The sequence below is a fragment of the Podarcis vaucheri genome (genome assembly GCF_965113315.1).
Source record: "Podarcis vaucheri genome assembly, chromosome: 6".
Lineage (NCBI taxonomy): Eukaryota > Metazoa > Chordata > Lepidosauria > Squamata > Lacertidae > Podarcis > Podarcis vaucheri.
Window position 1 is genome coordinate 60,015,503 of NC_138764.1, and position 19,386 is coordinate 60,034,888.

Genomic DNA, 19,386 nt, shown 5'->3' on the forward strand with positions numbered 1-19,386 from the left:
GCATGACCAACACTTGACAATTGCAGCATCAAGTGGAAGCTTGAAAAGATGTATGAGCACAGATGCTGCCAACTAGATTCACATCATTGCTCAAACACAATGGCGTCAGCTCACGGATTCAGCTGCACACTGAGTGATGAAGAATCAAGCTATATACATAAACATGTGAACTACCCATAGCTGGCAGACCTGGTAGTGCCTGGGGGAGGGTCACAGATTAGGTGAAATTCAGTAGGTGAACAGCAGCGCACAATCTTACCTAATTCCTTTCTCTTCGAACAGCAAACCTGAATGCTTGGGAAGACCAACCTTAAAGACGGAACTAAACAGTAATAGGCAAAAAGAGGAGAGTAGGCAACCATCGCCAGACAATGCAATTTGTGAGACCAAAGATAAGAGCAGACAGATGACACAGATATGGAATGAAATGGGTTGAAAGTGAGAAGGATCTGCTTTGCAGGAGAAAATAGAACACACCACCATTAGGCTGGCAAGGCAATCAAGCCTGCAAACTCAGAACACTCCAAGGATACATCTAGGTATACACAAAAAGATCCCAACAGAGGCACCCGACCAGCGACAATTGCAATCAGGGCTGCTGGGGGGGCGGGGAGAGCCATTTCAAACTGGAGCCTGATTTTTTCTGTGGGGGTATTAATTAGATAATTCCAGAGTGAAGCAGACCATTAGCAATCAATTACAACAAAGCACTGGCAATAAATGCAGATAATTAGGCTCCCAAAAAGTAATTATGTTTGTTCCACTCCACTGAACTTTTTATTTTAATAGTAATTAACTTAGGGTGGGGGAGAGAAAGTTTGAGTGACCTGCTGTGCCCGGCCCCAGCACACATGAAAAATGGAAGGATGGCCAATTCTAGCTGTGAACTCATCGGAATAGACCTCTTGGGCAAAGGAGGAAACTAATGCCTTTTTGGCTTTTAAACGGTGATAAATCAGAAGGGTTTGCCACAGTGTAACAATGACTTGCCTGGTTCATCTGTTCAAGCATGTTTAGATCTCTTGTTTGGCTGAATCATACTTTGTGTCATCTCTGACAACAAATGAGATCAATGGGAACTGCTATTCTGAGCAAGGAAATCCACGGTGAAATGAACCATTACTAACTGCTATGCTAAAGAGGCAACCCATCAGTGGCTTCATCCTTCCCATCAGATGCCCTTTGGAGACCCTACTGAATTAGGCCACAGTCAGGCCGCCAGTCAGGGACGCGGGTGGCGCTGTGGGCTAAAGCCTCAGCGCCTAGGGCTTGCCGATCGAAAGGTCGGCGGTTCGAATCCCCGCGGCGGGGTGCGCTCCCGCTGCTCGGTCCCAGCGCCTGCCAACCTAGCAGTTCGAAAGCACCCCCGGGGGCAAGTAGATAAATAGGTACCGCTTACCAGCGGGAAGGTAAACGGCGTTCCGTGTGCGGCTCTGGCTCGCCAGAGCAGCGTTGTCACGCTGGCCACGTGACCCGGAAGTGTCTCCGGACAGCGCTGGCCCCCGGCCAATAAATGTGAGATGGGCGCACAAACCCCAGAGTCTGGCAAGACTGGCCCGTTTGGGCAGGGGTACCTTTACCTTTACCTTTACAGGCCGCCAGTGCCCCAGAACTGTCTTTAGTAAGAACACTTTTCCGTTCTGCAGTAACGTCTCAGACCTGCCTGAGGAGCCAGTTGGCCTTTTGCTGCTGCAACATTATTGAAACTAGGCTGTGGTCCAGGATCACTTGAGAAGACCAAGCCGACTGGCTCAGGGAAGTGTCAGATAACACCTTGGAAACCCCCAGGCTATACTGAGTACTTCTTTGCAACATAGCCACCTCATTGGCATAATTTATGCTGACCTAATGCAAAGACAGAGAAACCAGACTTCCCTCTGGCCCCAAAAGACGCTATCCTCGCATGTAAATTGCCCTGGCAAGCCACCCGTGAGGGAAGACAATTTGAATTTCTACTCTCCTCGCAATTCTCTCCCTAATTATGTCCCACATCCAGACTGTGCTTTTGGAGTGCCCAGAATTTGAGCTCAAAGTGGTAATTCTAAAACAGGGGTCAGCAAACTTTTTCAGCAGGGGGCCGGTCCACTGTCCCTCAGACGTTGTGGGGGGGCTGGTCTATATTTTGGGGGGGAGGGGAATGAATGAATTCCTATGCCCCAAAAATAACCCAGAGATGCATTTTAAATAAAAGCAAACATTCTACTCACGTAAAAACACCCAGCAGGCCCCACAAATAACCCAGAGATGCATTTTAAATAAAAGGACACATTCTACTCATGTAAAAACATGCTGACTCCCGGACCGTCCACAGGCTGGATTTAGAAGGCGACTGGGCTGGATCCGGCCCCCGGATCTTAGTTTGCCTACCCATGTTCTAAAAGGTGACAGAACTAAGCATCATAAATTGGGGAAACCCTGCTTCAGGAGAAAGGGCAGAATTAGACTGGAACATCTCAAAAAGAAAGAGGAAAGCAATGGGAGATTGATTCAGGAATGCGAGGAAGTCCTCAAAAGGCTCATCGCTCCTCATCCACAAACCCACCAAGAATAAAGATCAGCAACAAGGGATGGTTTTCTCTTTTAATTAGTCATGTTAAACTAATGACCACCAGGTCGCTGTCTCGGAGGAAACAACAAAAGGCACACACACAAAAGAAAAAAAATCAAATCAGAATGCCTGAGAAAACAATTCCAGGTTAGGGAAGCAACATGAGAGACACTGCTGGGGGTTTGAATGGTGGAAAGGCCCTCACCCTTCTCATGCCTTCTGGTGCCTTCACTGGACGGCTTCTCTTTCTCGGCCCCAGGAGGAAAAAACAAACCAAACCAAACGGAGGTGGGCGCAGTCTGAAGCCTGATGAGAAGAACAGCAAAGGTTGGCCCAACACAAGGAGAGGACCTCAGCCTAAGGGAGCAGATCTGCCCCGAGAGGTCAAGGCTTGGCACTAATGAGGCTGCGCCTGCTGGCTGGAAGAAACGGTTAAAATGAAAAACATTCTCCATTTCCCCAATGAAAATCACATTGAGACAATGGTGGGGGAGAGACAGAGGAAGGGAGCTTAGGAGAGAAGCCATCTCCTACCTCCTCTGAACAGTTCGGAAGCCTTGCAGCAAGATGCCCATCTGTCTTCCCCGCTGCTCAAGCAAAGGACTAGATTCTCGCTAGGGCTGGAAGAAGGAAAGCCAGGAGGTGCTGGCAAGGACCCTTTTCCTCGCTACAGCAATGTGCAAGGGAGACTTGCTACAGCAATGTACAAGACTGGTCTCCGCTGCTGCTGCTGCTGCTGCTGCTGCACTACTTGAGAGCAGAGGGCTGCCATGCTTGTTATAAGGGCATGCTGGAGTGTGGAGGGGGTAAGGTGGGTGCCTTTCAGGTCAACTTCCACCTGGTCCAAGGTGCCTGTTCCAGCAGAATGTGCCTCTCTCTTCAAACCCTTCACTTCCTTGGCACTGGAGGTCGTGCAATGCTGCTTCGCTTTGGAGTCAAGTTTCCTGGACAGAAACAAAATGCTTATATTGGGGGTTGGGGGTGGAAATGAGCTAGTGCAGATGTGCCGACAGCTCTGACACCCTGGTGACCGGGGGACGCAGCAGGCCCACTGTTATTTGCAACCTAGGCAGCCTTTATATGCTTGGGACGCACTTTATAAATATAAAATCATATCTGCTACAAACAGAAGACTTATATTGTACATCTTTTACCCATATACACAAGAACACAATATACACATAATGCCTTGGAGGAATGTCATTGTCACAGAAAGGATTTCCTTTTCGAAGCACAGCTCCCCCACCCTGACGCCCTCCGGTTCAACACACACAGTAGATCAGTCAATCAATCAATCAATCAAGTCAATCACAGGAGGCGTCCTATCACTTGTGTCATTCCCAACTGTGCGTGGACAAGACAGCCTTGGAACACATACGAGCCCCCGTATGCAGAGGGGTGCGATTGCGCAGGAGTGGAGTGTTACGCGAGAGTGTGTGTGTGTGTCTCTTGTTAACCTTTTGAAATGGTGCACTTCTTCAGACATGTGGAGTGAAGCTAAGCCCTGAGAGCTTCTTGTGTCCAACGGCACTGCCATCCCCTGGGCAGGACTCTTTGTAAGGCATCTTCATTGGGGACTTTGATTGAACAGCATCTGAAGAAGGAGAAGAAGAACACAGGCCCAGCTGGGAGTGTGTGAGTGTGTCTGTGCTTAGGCGGGTTAACAAGAGGCTGCAAGGCTTAGATGACCCACGCTGGAGCTTGGAAAGGCAGTCAGAGGCTCAGTTTATTCTTACAGCCCCTGCCCGCCCACCCTGCACCCTGGGCTCAGGTCACCGTCACAGCACAGGACACAAATGGTAGTTTGAGTGGCACATCCACGCACAGAGTGGTAGGCAGGCACACGCAAAGTTAAGACAGAGGTCCAATGTGAGCTTTTTACAGCAGAGTGGCTCCTTGTCAGTGGCTCCGAGGACTCGGGTGATGCAATGCCACAGTGATTGGGATCGGGCCAGCATGATGGGGAGCAGAGGCGGATCCCTGGCCCCTATCGGCGGTAGTGATTGGGCGCATCTGCAAACATGTACTTGAGTCTGTAGGCTTCGGCGAGGAGGAGTCCAATCTCTTCGTTGCCCCAGTGTATTGTGGGAAGGTTTTGTAGCAACATTAGAAGGCCCTGAAATTAAGACAGAAACTTGGGTACCCAGAGAGAAGCAAGATGTGGCTCTTGGTTTTTTGTGTTTGGTTTTTTTTAAAAGCAAAAGCCCTTTTTGTTCTGTTGTGGTTTCACGTGTTGAGATCTCTACAGCTATGGCAGAAACCTATATCTGTGCAGTCTTGTTTCAATTAAATATGAATTACAGCTACTGATTTACTGATTTTCACTTTAGGGGGAAAGAAAAAGTGGTGATTTTGACAACAGGCAAGGGAGAATGTAGTATATTTCAAATATCCAAACACAGAATACTTGTGTCTTCCTCTAACAGGTGACGCACTAAGTTTACTAGATCCCCCAGTCAGGGAAAGCTTTTTTTTAAAAAAAGCCTGGATCTCTGGATTGGGGAATTTCATGCCCCTAATCACATGCCAGAGATATCGTTGCTCATGCTGCCATCTGTTGCCTTACTCTAGACAGATACATCCTCAAGCAGGATAATTATGCGGCATCCTTTCCCAAATGTAGCTGCCTTCTGAAGATTTACCTGGAAGTCCTCTTCATCCAAGATCTCTTTCCTCCACTTAATCAAGAATGCAGCGCAGACATATAAATGGAAATGAGAGAATCCCTCTGGCTCAGACTGGAAAAAAGACACTTGGGGTTAAAAAGAATGGAATTAGCATGGGTTTATTTATTTTTATCACGGCTTCTCCTCAGTTTTATGGGGCTGTATGGATGTGACAGAACTCTTTTATGTCTTCACATGAGTATACTGCCACGCAAAAGCTGGTTTGTAGTGCCTGCTCCCGTATAACTTTTTCTGGGAGAATCCCTACTGAGCACCATTCTCCAACCACAAGGCTGGACAGTAAACAAGCCAACCCACCCGTACCTGGTAAGTGTCCCAAAGGCGGATGGTGCAGCGAAGAGGAAGCTCCCGCATCAGTAAGTTGTTCATCCAGCGGAAGGCGAACTGCAGGTATTCCACTTCATACTTCCTAAAGTGATTGTGTACCTGCTCTGAAACAGCACATGCCATTTACACGGCTGAATATGGAGTGTGGCTCATAGGCTGCGTCTCAGGAAGCTCCAACCAAATCCCTCCCACATAACAAGCCCACGCCAAATGCCTCCCACAGGCACCATTCAGATGCTTCAGCCCCCTTCTTCTGATGAATCACATATTCTCTTGTGTGCCTCTCGGCTCATGGCCTCTCACCCACCCCCTTTCCCCAGCAGTGTCCCATTTCCAACATCCCTTAATGGCATCAAGCTAACAGATTTGACCCCCTCATCTGACTACCACCTAGCACTGCCGCCAGGCTAAAGAAGCTTCCAGAAGCCTGCTTTCCGCTTCGTGCATTCCACCCTCAACGCCGAGGTGAGCCCACAATCGCTGCAACTCGGTTGGAGATGTGAACAATTAAGAACTTGGCAAGTTCGACTTCCCCTCTGGTAGCTTGAATTTCACCTACCATCGATACGGCTGACAAGTTCCTCCAGTGCTTTGACTTTCTTTTGGATCCCTGGCTGTGCAAACGTGTAATTGTCCTGCAGCAAAACACATGGTGAGTTTAAGAGGAGCAAGTCCAGCAGATACATGCGCCATTGTTTCTCTTAGCCCAGGGTCGTACATGGTGGAAATGCCTTCTGAGGGCAACAAGAAATGCCAAGAGGTGGAACCTGGGACCTTAAGACATGCAACTTTTCCTCAGCTAGGAAACACAGGTGCTATAAATCTCCTGCAGGGTGAAAGAACCATTTGGATGGTAGCAGTGGTTCCTGAAGGAGGAAAAATAAAAGAGTGGGGAGGGCAGTGACAACCATTTTTCTCTCCAGTAACAAGCCCATTTTCTCAGGAGTTTGTTGAAGTAATACAGCAAGATAAAAGCAAGGAGAATGAGAGAGGCAAGGCTGATTTGGTTTGGGGGCAAGTCTGCCTGGAAAGCTCCATTCCTCATCAGAAAGTGAGGAAGCTCTTTTCTGTTGGCAAGCGACCTCTAGATCTACAAAGAAAGGGAACCATTACAGCTTCAGAAAAAGCCATTTTGAGGTGGAAACATGCCCAATCATATGGAGGAAATCTATGCCAACGTTTGTGAGAGCTTGAGGAAAACGACGCAGAGCTCACAGAGCAAAATTTCATTTGGATGAATGCATAAATAGGAAAAGGAAGCAGGAGCCTTTAGCTTGAAGCTTACTGGGAAGGGGGGATCCTCAATGAAAATAAAGGAGAAATAAAGGGAGGTGTCTTGGGCACTACTGAGAAGTAGGCTGAGGAAGGAAGGTTTAAAACAGGGATGGGGAATCTCGGGACCAGGGCTCAAATATGGCCCTTCAGACCTCTATGAGGCCCTTGAGGTTCTCCCTAGACCACACCCCTCACTGGCCCTATGGCAGACCCTCTTTGAGTGTTTTTGTCTGGCCTGGATGCATCCCTAATCATCCCTAAGCAATAATACTTGTTGCTTCCCTGGATGGAGGATGGGGAGTTGTGTGAGTGTGTATAGAAACTAGCTTACTATACAAAGGTAAAAGTCATGTTTGGATGCTCCTCCTGAAGTGTGGGAGAAGGAAACATGATCGGGATGGTTAGTACTAAGATGATAGGGAATGCAAAGACGGAGTTATCAAAAGTATAGAGAGATGCAGAGAGGCAAAATAAGTGGTGCATAAGAGGAAACTCCTTACCTGTATCCCATCTAGCAGTTTGCTCATACACCAAAAGCTGTCTGCTTCAATGCTCCGCATCACATCCTGAGACAGGTTTGTTACATCAAAATTTTCCACGTCTTCTTCTGAAAAACAAAGGGCGGCAGGCTTTGGGGAGAGAGCAAGGCCTAGGGATTTATTTATTTTTTAATAGCTACCCCACTCTTATTTATTTACATCTCACCTTTTCCCCCAAGGAGTTCACGGTGTCTTACATGGTTCTCCCCGCACGCCTCATTTAATCCCCACAACGACCCTGCGAGGTACGCTAGGCTGAGAGTAACTGGCTCAAAGCCCCCCAGTGAGCTTCATGGCTGAGTGGAGATTCAGACCCTAGTTTCTCTCAGGTCCTAGTCTGACACTCTAACCCAGGCTTCTTCAACCTTGGCCCTCCAGATGTTCTGAGACTACAATTCCCATCATCCCTGACCACTGGTCCTGCTAGTTAGGGATCATGGGAGTTGTAGACCAAAAACATCTGGAGGGCCGAGGTTGAGGAAGCCTGCTCTAACCGTTCTGTACCTGAGGTCCCCAGATGTTGTTACACTACAATTCCCATCATGCCTAGCTGGCAAGGCCAATGGTTGGGGTGGTGGGAATTGTAGTCCAACAACACCTGGGGATGCAAGGTTGAGAAAGGCTACACCACACTGGCTCTCTTCAGCTGCAAAGGCTTGAGGAGTGGCTTAAAGAATATATGCAGGGGGAAAGCAAACTCGGGTGCTTATGTTTTAAGTTACATAGAACCACCCTGGGATCCTTGGATAAAGGACAGTATACAAACTTGGGGGGGGGGAATAATCAATGCAACTGACCAGCTGGGATGGAAACAGTTCTGGGAGAGGAGCCAAAAGGAGCTGGTCTCTCAGAAGAGCAATGAGGTGCCCTGCTTCCCATCGCTGCTTTTGCCACAGCCTGATGAAATGCTTAATGCCAAGTGCGGAATATCTGTCTTCTTTGCTTTTTAAAAAAGCATATATGAGCTGCCAGCTGAGAGAGCCACCCAGAAGTTTGATCCAGAGTTACAGCATGATACTGAAGGAAAACCCTGAGTCAAGGGAAAGGTGGTGGACACAGGCCAGTTAGGAGGCTAAGAGAGGGTTAAAAGCTAGGTGTGAGCTGGAAGTGGGGTGGAGTCAGTGTATATAGGGAAAGGGAGGAGCAAAAGGGAGGAGATTTTGAAAAGGGAGGGCTGAGACTCAGGTGGTATCCGAGTGCTGCAGCTATAATTGGCTAATTGCAAGGTCAGAGCTGGAGGCTGAGCAGACAGAGACCATTTTAACTGCATCCTGACTAGGTGAGACAGCAAGAATGGCACTTAATGCCCCCTAGAAGTCTTGCAGGAACTTAAAGTGGGGCACACAAGGGCTGCAAGATGTTAACTGGACTCAGTCTCACTTGAAATGTGCCTGCATTCCTGTTTATTGGAATACCTCTGTTCAGTTGCTGGGATGAACCAATCTTTCTGCATCCATTAACTAAGCTCAGGCAGGGAAACCCCTACTAAAATGAAGGTGGTTTTTCTTCTCTTTTAGCAAGGGATTCTTGAATCAAGAAGAGGTTTGCACTGGAATCCCCTGATAAAATTGGGGGGGGCATTTATAAAGCCCTAACTCCAAAGCATCTTACACCTGATGTTGTTGTGATGTCAGGTGATTGACAGGTGGGTTCACCAGACCAAGCCTGATGGGGATCTGGCCTGTGGAGCCCAAACGGTTTTTCACCCTTTTTACAGGGACCCCAGATATGGAGCTCTGTGATGTTGAAATGCCACCTCCTCAAACATGTACCCTCCAGGTCCAGGTTCACTGCGACACGCAGAACTCACACGGTCCTACCTGTGACCAAGGTCGCCCCAAGGCACACAACAATATGGCTCCCTAGAGCATTTTGTACCAGCAGTGGTCAAACCAATTCCATCATCACCATGATGGAAGCTTCAACTCAAAAGGTGGACAGAATGGAGTGCACAACAAGTTCACAGGGACAGCTCTGCTGCCAGCTTGCAACTCTCTTTAGCGCACTAATTCTGCACTTGTCATCTCTCCCACACTGGTAATGAAGAAAAGTGAGACAAGCCTGGGCTGCTGATAGGGGAAATATGGACCAAGGGTCAGGATGGCATCTGTGTATATTCACTCTTTCAAACAACAGCCATGGAATCCGGAGAATCTGAACTTTTATTTCCAATAAAAGACAGAGAAATTGAACCTACAACTCTCACCATCTGATCCTCCTAAATTTCAGGTGTATATGGGCTGGGCTTAATGTTATTGGGGAAACACACTGTAGGTGTTCAGGGGCTCTGTTTTTTATTACTTCACATATTCCAGGATTGTAGTATGGCATTTATGAAAGGTTTCCAGCCTGAGCCTTGATGAGTCATGATTACAAAGCAAAATCTGAAATGCTACGGTCAGTTCCTGCTAAAGGCATAAAGTCTAATCTCATGTGATTATTTTTTTTTTTTAAGGCTCATGAGAACTCCTGGAGTTACATAAGTTTCTGGAAGTACCTGATAAAAGCTGCATGTACCTGATAAAAGACAAAGAGCTGTACATGGATCAAGTTTTACAGAAATAACTCTGGAGTGCATAGGTCTTTGGAGATGAATGAGGCAGGTATAATCTTCCCTTTTGCCCCATTTCTCTTTCTATATAAACCCTTCTCATGTTATGGTTCTAAAGACAGATATTATATTCAGCAGCACTGCCCAGTTCTGATTCTCAACAGGGCTGGTCCCTTTCCCTTCCACATTCTAAGTTCCAATTTTCCATTTCATGCCTGGGAGTGGGGTGGGAATGTAGGCCAATGGTAGCTGAAACCAAATTCTATAGTACCCCCTTCTCCCAAAAAATATATCCAAACAAACCAATATGTTGAAACGCCATAGTGAAACGATACTGCATCCTTATACGTACATTTTTAATAGCAGTTGATTTTGCAGTTACAGAATTGGAATTGTTTCTTAAAATACACTTCCAAATTCTTCCTACTTTTTAAGGGCAGGATTCAAGCCAGAAATTGACATTCCTTGTCAATCAAGACCTATTGCTCCCCACCCCCAGCCCCCTCTTGCTCCATCCATCTGTGCAAGAGTTCCGTGGTTTCTCTGATGCCAGGATACAATTGTCAAATCCATTAAAAGGCAGCAGAGGAATACAAAACTGGCCACTCTCTGCCTTAGTGGTGGCTGCCTTGCTAATGGATATCACAGAACGTCCTTAGCAAGAGATGCTTTGGCTAGCAGCATTGAACAGGAGGTTACGCTTCACCCATGATTCTTTTGAAAAGCCAAGGACAAGCCATTCAAACCTCCTACAGTGTTAAGAGCTACTGCTGAGCAACTGGCCTAGTTCTCTGGTTCTAGGAATTGAGGGCTCTGAGCCCAGGAAGGGCAGCTACTCTGGGATGCAGATAGGCAGGCACCGAACTCTACAAGCTGTATTCAGAGCAGGATTTGTGAAAGTCGGCTTTGGGCTCTGGTACCTTCCATTAGAGTTCGCAGCCCCATGGGAGTTAGTTTTGGAATAGATTAGCCTCCATTTCAAAAAATAAAATCCTTGCAAGAGGAAATGCATTGAGCTATTCCTTTAAATGGGACGTGGGTGGTGCTGTGGTGTAAACCACTGAGCAGTTTAAATCCCCGCGACGGGGTGAGCTCCCGTTGTTCGGTCCCAGCTCCTGCCAACCTAGCAGTTCGAAAGCACATCAAAGTGCAAGTAGATAAATAGGTACGCTCCGCCGGAAAGGTAAACCGTGTTTCTGTGCGCTGCTCTGGTTTCACCAGAAGAGACTTAGTCATGCTGGTCATGTGACCTGGAAAAACTGTCTGTGGACAAACGTCGGCTCCCACGGCCTATAGAGCGAGATGAGCGCTGCAACCCCAGAGTCGTTTGCGACTGGACTTAACTGTCAGGGGTCCTTTACCTGCTTCATTTGAAACCCAGGAAATTTAAGGGACATCATCAATAAGGGACAGCAGTGGGACACAGCGCTGGGATAAAGGCGTTTCCCACCAAATAAGGGATGGTTGACAGCTATGCAAATAGCTGAGGAAAGCACATAAGGAGGCTGCCTTGCCTAACGGTAGAACTGGCCCTGGAACAATGAGTAAAACTGGAATAAGTTTGGTATGGCGTGAAGGAGCAACGGCATTATTGATTCAAGAAGCAACATAGGAGTGTCAGAAGCTGCCTTATATAGAAGTCAATCAAGTTCAGTAATGTCTGCACTGAATGGCAGCAGCTCTCCAAGATTTCAGACAGGGACCTCTAACTAGCCCTATCTGAAGATGTCTGGGATTAAACCTGGAGTCTTCTGCACAGAGATGCTCTATGGCAATAATGTGTAATAGCCCTGCCAGCTATTTGGAGCTTAAAGTATTAATTGCTGTAGATGGAGGGCCACAAGCTTTTGTCTTTACCCTCAGACCAATACCTCTCCCAGACACCACCATTCCAGCTTCAGGGTGGGAGTGGGAGCCATCACTGAACAGCAGGAAGGCACCAATCCTGTGGCAGCCCAGCAGCAAGCAGCGTATGAGTCACATTAGGGTAATGGAGATGGCAGCAGGCGACTAACTGGCAATGGCAGTCAGGGAAGGAGAGATGGGAGATTCTCCCAGGCAGCCCACCCTGAGTCTTTGAAACGCACATTGTCATCAACACTAATTGCAGCTTCACGAAAAGACTCTGCAGACTCTCAAAAGCGTAACAGCTCTTAAACAGTTTCTTACCCATCAAAGGTCTGAAAGTTAAATCTAGCTCTAAGCAATTAGTGTCGGCAGTGATGATGGACTGTCTTCACATAAAGAGACCCCTCCGCTTCCCCCATCAAACCTGAAAGGAACGCACCATTCACCGCATCCAGCCTAGCGGCATTAAAGGAATCTCACTGAAACAGGCTCTTCCAAGTCTTTTCAGCTCCAGTTAATTTTGGACCCCAGCAGGAGAGGAGAGCCCTTTTTGCAGAGTCAAAGGGAGCAGCGCTAGCTCAAGAAAGGAGTGTGGCTAAATGCATGTCTGCTGTGAGGTAGGTGGGATGGTTTAACTTGCGGCTGCCTGCCATTCAGCAATGCACTTGATCAGTTGACTGCCTTTTAATATTATCAATACAGCACTATAGGTGCCATTTTGAAAGCCGAAGCACTTGAGAGAGAACATACACTATGATTTCATTCAAAAAGCCTACCACTCACAGTTAGGAGGGAAGGCCCTTTTTTATATTTTCTTTTCCATTACCTAATACAGTAACATACCTGAATCAAAGTGGTCTCACAAAATTAAAAAGTGCACCCTTTGCTTACAGTTCCATGGATTAAAAATCTACTCTAATTAATATTGACGCCCTCTGAATAATAAAAAAGCTCCCATTTAAATCAAAATTCTAGGGTGGAACAAACTTTGGCAACTTCACACTACAAGGTTTATTTTAATCAGCTAAAAGACTGGAGACTCTTAAATATGTAACACAGGGAATGACCAACAGTATTTAGGAAAACTGTCCTATTCTTTTGAAAAAAGGCTGGAGATGGTAGTAAAACCTAACAGAGAAGGATTCTGGGCAGGATGTTATTGAAAGCTGAACTTCCCCACTGGATGATTACCATATTTTTCGCCCTATAGGACGCACTTTTTCCCCTCCAAAAATGAAGGGGAAATGTGTGTGCGTCCTATGGGGCGAATGCAGGCTTTCGCTGAAGCGTGGAGAGCGAGAGGGGTCGGTGTGCACCGACCCCTCTGCTCTCCAGGCTTCACAGACCTCTCCGCAAGCAGCAGGAGCGCTCCTGCTGCTTGCGGAGAGTTGCCTGCATGCTGAAGCCTGCGCGCGCAGAGCTCAGCGCATCCAGGCTTCGCAGACCTCTCAGCAAGCAGCGGGAGCCAGCGCTGGGCTCCCACGGCTTGCAGAGAGCTGCCTGTTTGGGGGCTGGGGTCGGGGGAAGCTTGGGCTTCCCCCGCCCCAGCCCCGCGCCTGGGGGGAAAATAATTTTTTTCTCTTTATTTCCCCCCCAAAAAAACTAAGGTGCGCCTTATGGGACGGTGTGTCCTATAGGGTGAAAAATACGGTATGTGCTGATCTCAAGCAAATCTCAAGCAAAAACTTCTTTGTTTCTCATTCTTGGTTTACACTCTATACTCTACTGTACTTAGCTTATTCTGTTTCCTCTCTGTTTATTTGTGAAATAAAGAGAGCTGTCATGGTGAATGAGAGAGAGAAAATTGATGTGATGCCCCATTTCAGACTGAAATGTCTTATGGAAATCATACAAAAACTTTTAATTTACAGATCTCTGTGTTTGCAATTTTCAAGTTTGCACACTTAATTATCAAGTAGAACTTCAGGCATCTTAAAATTTGGTTCAATTATTTCAATGGGCAGGACCCCACAGTGGTTTAAGGGCACCTTGTTGAGTCTGGGACCAAAACCTTTGGCTGTTGCTGGTCAGATGTTCCTGCAGAATGAAGCCAGACTCAGGTTAGTAGTTAGTGCAATGGCTAAGAAGCAAATGAGCATTCTATGCCAGCAGCACACTGAACACACTCTAATACCACTTTAAGAGTCATAGCTTCCTCCCAAAGAATCCTGGGAAATGATGTTTGTTAAGGGTACTGAATACAATTCCTACTCTGGTTTCACCTCAGATCGTATAAATCTTTCGCCTTTTATCAATTCCTAGCACCCTTAATGAACTACATTTCCCAGGATTCTTTAAGGGGAAACCATGACTGTTAAAGTGATATAAGTGGCTTTCAATGTATGGTACAGATGTGACTGCTGTTTCTAGCCCTTTAAGGTTGGAGTAGATTCTCAGTTGCCTTGTGGCCTATTTCTGGTAAGCCTCCCTGTAGAGTAGCTTAAAAATGACTGATAAGGTGGTATATTAGGTATGCATTTGATAAATTTTGTAATTAGACAGTGCTTTTTTCTTTAAAAAATGTTTAGGGGCACTCTCATTTTGACTCAAGAAAATCACCATTTTATAGTTCAAATCGGGGAAAATAAATACAGTAAATGGACAAAAGTACAAAGATTCACAAAATGTTTAGGGGTATGCATCCCCCCAGAAAAAAAGCACTGAGCCAAGAGAGTAAATAATTTTATGTACTGTAAATCTAGATATGTAAGGGTTTCATTGCCTTCTCATTGCTATTACCATTTGTATACCTCTCTGAAAAGTGATGCTACTGTTTAAGCTTAAAAATCCTAATTGTTGGGGGAGGAGGAGGAGGAGGAGTTTGGATTTGATATCCCGCCTTTCACTCCCCTTCAGGAGTCTCAAAGCGGCTCACAATCTCCTTTCCCTTCCTTCCCCCACAACAAACACTCTGTGAGGTGAGTGGGGCTGAGAGACTTCGGAATAAATAAAACAATTGATTGCATTACAGAGTATTTTTCTTCCTTGTCTGAAGTATATTTTAGACTTTAGCAGAACAGTTTGTAAAATTCCATAGGCTGAATTTTTTTTTGCAAAGGACCAAACGGACTATCTATGAAATGGGTGGGAATGAAGCTAGTTCCTTTCTGGAGGATGGGAACTGGAATGGGAACTAATTCCTTTTTAGAGGAGGTAAAGTGGAACCAATTTATTTTTAAAACGAACTTTCCAAGCACTGCTCAGCAGTTACACTCACTTGTGGGACTAATGCGTAAGTAGGACTATGCAAAGGAGTCCCACTGCCTGACATAATACACACCAACAGTGACATGGCATCCACACACCCCTGGCATCCCCCTCTTTGCAGAGGAGGCTCCCTTCTTCAAATATTTGTGCTGCGTGCATGGATACCAAGAGGTAGGAACTAGCGGGTGTGCAACATAGGAGCCAAGGCTATTCAGTGCAACCTCACTCTCTTGCATTGCTCTTTTGCATTGTGTATAACTTCTAAATGGGGCTTCAGAGGAGGAAAAGGTTGTACCACCATCCTTTAGGCATTCAGCATCATTTAAAAGGGTCAGGGCCGCAATACTTCAAGGACCACCTCTTCCCATACAAACTGACCCAGATCCGGCAATCATCTGATGACCACAAGAGGTCTGGGCCTTTTCTGCAGTGGCTGCTGGTTTGTGGCATACTCTCCCTAGAAAGGCTCACCTGGCACCTTCTTCACATATCTTTAGGAGCCAGGCAAAAACATTCCTCTTCTCTGAAACCTTTCCATGGCCTTTTAAACTGTGTGTGTTTGGGGCGCATTATTGTTTCGTTTGTTATTATGTTATATAATCCTTGGATGAAGGGCAGTGCATAAATTTAATTAATAAATAATACACTTAATCACAACTGTTTATACAGGCAAATCCAAGGTTAAAGTTAAGTCGTGGGCTCTGGCAAACCGTAGGCAAAGAGGGAAACTATGTCAGTACTATTTCAGACTGCAGACAAGAAAATCAAATGATGGAATGCTCCCTCTATGCAAAATAAAATGGTAAAACCTTACACAGAGAAAGCTAGCATGCCTAGGAATATTACCTCCAACATGCTATGTCTGATTGACATGTATTAACTTTTTTTTAAAAAAAGAAGGAGCAAGCATTTCATCATGTGAGCCCAACTGTAGCCTGAAGTAGTTCAGTCCACTGAAAGCTTTACTGCCACATTTATTGTCTGTAAGAACTGGACCACAAAATAATCAAGGGCTGTTTTCTCACTGCAGCATCATTGGCCAAGGAATGACATTGGTGAACAGATGATGGACACTCATAGCTTATTCCATTAATCCATGAGACAGCGACCACATGGCACTTTGTGCAATATGCACCCAGAGCTCTGGGGTCCCATCTCTCATCTAGACATCTGGCGCAATGTATGGAAGAATGTCCTGACAATCTATGGGGAGAAAGACCCCCAAGAGTGCAAATAACTCACACGGTAGGTCTCCAAGTTCCCTGTGCTCTGTGGACCTACACTTTCTACATTATTCTGGGACTCCCAAAGCTGGGGTGCAGCATATCAATAACCTGAGTGAAGGTAAAAATCCTGAATTAACAAGCCCCATGGCAGTAGGACTGTAAAGCTTAGATAGGCTTCACATGCCCTATTTGGCTACTGCAGTATAGCAGCATTTGTCATGGAAACAAGTAACACATAGGAGGTGGGAAGTGATGCTGTGAATCTCCAAACGCTCCATGAACACTTGACAGGGAGCCACGGATGCTCCCGGTTCCCTAGTGCATGTCTACTGCATCTCCACATGTGCAGGGGATGTGTGCCACATTCCTTAACACTTTATACACACGTTACATACATAGAGATGCACACACAAGTGGAGCAGCCCTTAATCTTAAGAGTCCACCCCTATCCAGAATCTCTTTCCCTTAATTTAAAAAGTGGAGGCAGTGGTTAATTAACAGATTTATTGGCTCTGCATTTAGTAAGGAAAAGGGTTTCTGTGCATTGGCTTGTTTCTTCATGAGTTTTAGGGTCCAGCTCTGGTGGAAGCTTGGATCATATGAAATCTTCTTCAAGTGAACAAAAGTTGCCTGCCGGTGTAAAATAGTGGCAAAGCATGAACCAGGATGCCCTGGTTCAAATCATAGCCCGGCCACAAACTTTCCAGGTGATCTCAGGTAAACCAGTCTCTTTGGACCAGATTAAATTAAATCGTTGTGCTAGCAGGAGCCAGCACAATGAGTCCCACCAGTGCAGCAGGGATTCCCCTGCCCACCAGATCAGCTCTGGAGTGTTTGCGGAACTGGTAGAACAGGTTGTGGAGGGAGGAGGTGGTGACAGTTCCATCAGACAAGCAGAAATGCTAGCATGGAATGAGTGATCTCCTTAGTGCTACTTTGAATTCCATGCTTAGTTTTAACCACTACCATCCCCAATATGAAATATGGGGATAATATTACTGAGCTGCAGTTTTAGGGAGCACTAAGAGCATTCTAAATCACTATTTTTAAAACCCAATAATGTTCAAGGTTTATAATATTCTGCACTATGGTTTACGCAACAGTTTATTAATTCTAAATAGAGAACTGCCTTATTTAAGAATTTGTACACAAAGAATACAGCTATAGAGGTGACTATAAATAAAAAATGTTCAGTATCTTAGAAACTTTGGTTTCAGAACTCGGAATAACATCTTAAACAGGAGCAGAAGAAGCATTTTTATTTATTTTCATTCCAGTTGCAAATGGTTAAGACATACTGATTTCTTTGTTACTACTTTGCATTTTATACTTTCCTGGAAACAAAAACTTGCACAGAGACACAAGCCAACAATATGGTGCATTGGCTCAAAAGGCCAAGGCTATGCTAGCCTGCATTAACAGGAACATGGTTTCCACACCTCAAGAACTCAGCTTCACTCCATTTGTCACTGTTAAGGCTTCATTTGGAGTGCTGTGTTCACCATAATGGATCACAGTTTAACAAAGGCGTTGAGAACTTGAAAATGTTTCAGCTACGAAAAAGCGCTAGAAAGAACACTGAAAAGAAATGAAGCCATTTTCCTTTTACAGTCTTTTCAGACTACTTAAGCAGAAAGCCTGAGAACACAAAAGAAGGTTAAGGAAAGTGGCTTGGGTGTTCAGTATTTAAGAATCTCAGAGGAAGCGGGGTAACAGTTGTTCTCAAATGTTGCTCTAGTGAACAGGAGAAAATGAGTAAATGACAAAGCAGATTTACATAGATAGATAAAGATATGCATGTATGCATATAACCTTCTTAACTGTTAAGGAGAGTTCTGCAATGAATTAAAATTCCCAGGGAATGTGGAATCCCTTTCTTCCAGACTTTTCAGGGCTGTATCAAACACAAAATATTACGTCTCAAAGAAAGGGGTTTGACTTCAACTCCCAAGATCTAGAGGGCCACCCCCGATTTAATGGATCACCTGTTAGATTCAAAATTCCTCATGGTAGTAGGTAAAGAAAGATCCTCTGTATCAGTTTAGAAGATGCCTGCCCAGAAGCTAAATCTAAGAATGTGTTGAACAGGACAAAAGAAACTGGGACGTGTAGTGTGAAAATGAACCATTAGATCAGAGGTGGCCCTCCAGATGTTGTTGGACTCCAACTCCACAGACCTCCACCCACCATGGCCAATGGTCAGGGATGAAGGGGGTTGTAGTCAAACTGTGCCCTGGAGATTTAATATCCTGGTTTGTTCCAAGTCCGGTAACCAGGGCTTCTTGGTTCAAATTACTTCCTGGTTTGATTCCTACAAGCATCAAGGGGAGGAGAGGTGGGGCTGCATATGTAAGCAAAAACATTGTGCCTATCTTATTCAAACATGGCTGGTATCATCTTCTTCATCTTAATCAATGGAATCATCTAGCAAAAAAAACATAAATGGGCCAGTTATCAGTACAAAGAGGTAGTCAGCAAAACAAGGAGGTACATAGCTGTACTACACCTATGGTGGTTAAAAACCCACTTCATGGGTTGAGCTTCTAAACTTACAATAGGCAAACCATTACTTGGAGAGCTCCTTGTCTGGTTTCATTTTCTCTGCTCAGAATGCATCTTTGTTCAGTTCACACCTCTCTCCACATGATGCAGTAGCCTCTCGAGACAGAGCATGGGTCATAAATGTGGTTTGTCAATTCAATGTCATAAATGTGGTTTGTGAATTCAAATAGAATGGAAAACCACAGTTCATGCAAACCAGCTTCAAAACATGACTTGATATCTTAATTTGGTAGCCATTTGCAAACCTTGGTTTGAGAGCCGAAGCCAACTTGGACCTTTATCATTTGCTAGGGGTTCAAGGGCTACTTGTTTGTGCATGTGAGTATAAAGGCAGGGAGGTCTACCTGTCCAGAATGGATGCTACTGGCTAACGTTTATTACTTTCAGAACAGGTTGCCTCAATTTGCTTGCTTCTAACTCTTTTGTATTGTGTCTTTTAGATTGCAAGTCTGCAGGCAGGGACTGTCTTTACCAATCTCCAATCTCCAATCTCCACCCAGCACTTAGATGCTTTATTCATGATATACCACCATGGTTTGGTGTGAAATCTGAAAGTAGTGACAGTGGTGTTTATGGAAGACAGACAAATGCTGCAGTTCACTTCCATCTGAGCTCC

The 19,386-nt window shown here is 45.6% G+C and overlaps 1 protein-coding gene across 1 annotated transcript in view; it reads right to left on the minus strand.

Moving 5' to 3' along the window:
- Positions 1-2,566: 2,566 nt before the first annotated feature.
- Positions 2,567-19,386, minus strand: part of TBC1D22B (TBC1 domain family member 22B) — a 44,373-nt gene continuing 27,553 nt past the window's right edge. The window contains exons 9-13 of the mRNA XM_082228223.1: positions 7,338-7,444; positions 6,122-6,197; positions 5,539-5,666; positions 5,191-5,286; positions 2,567-4,664 (exon numbers count right to left, since the gene is read on the minus strand). Of these exons, the coding sequence (XP_082084349.1) occupies positions 4,536-4,664; positions 5,191-5,286; positions 5,539-5,666; positions 6,122-6,197; positions 7,338-7,444 (536 nt within the window). The 3' untranslated portion in view covers positions 2,567-4,535. The remainder of the gene's footprint in view (positions 4,665-5,190; positions 5,287-5,538; positions 5,667-6,121; positions 6,198-7,337; positions 7,445-19,386) is intronic.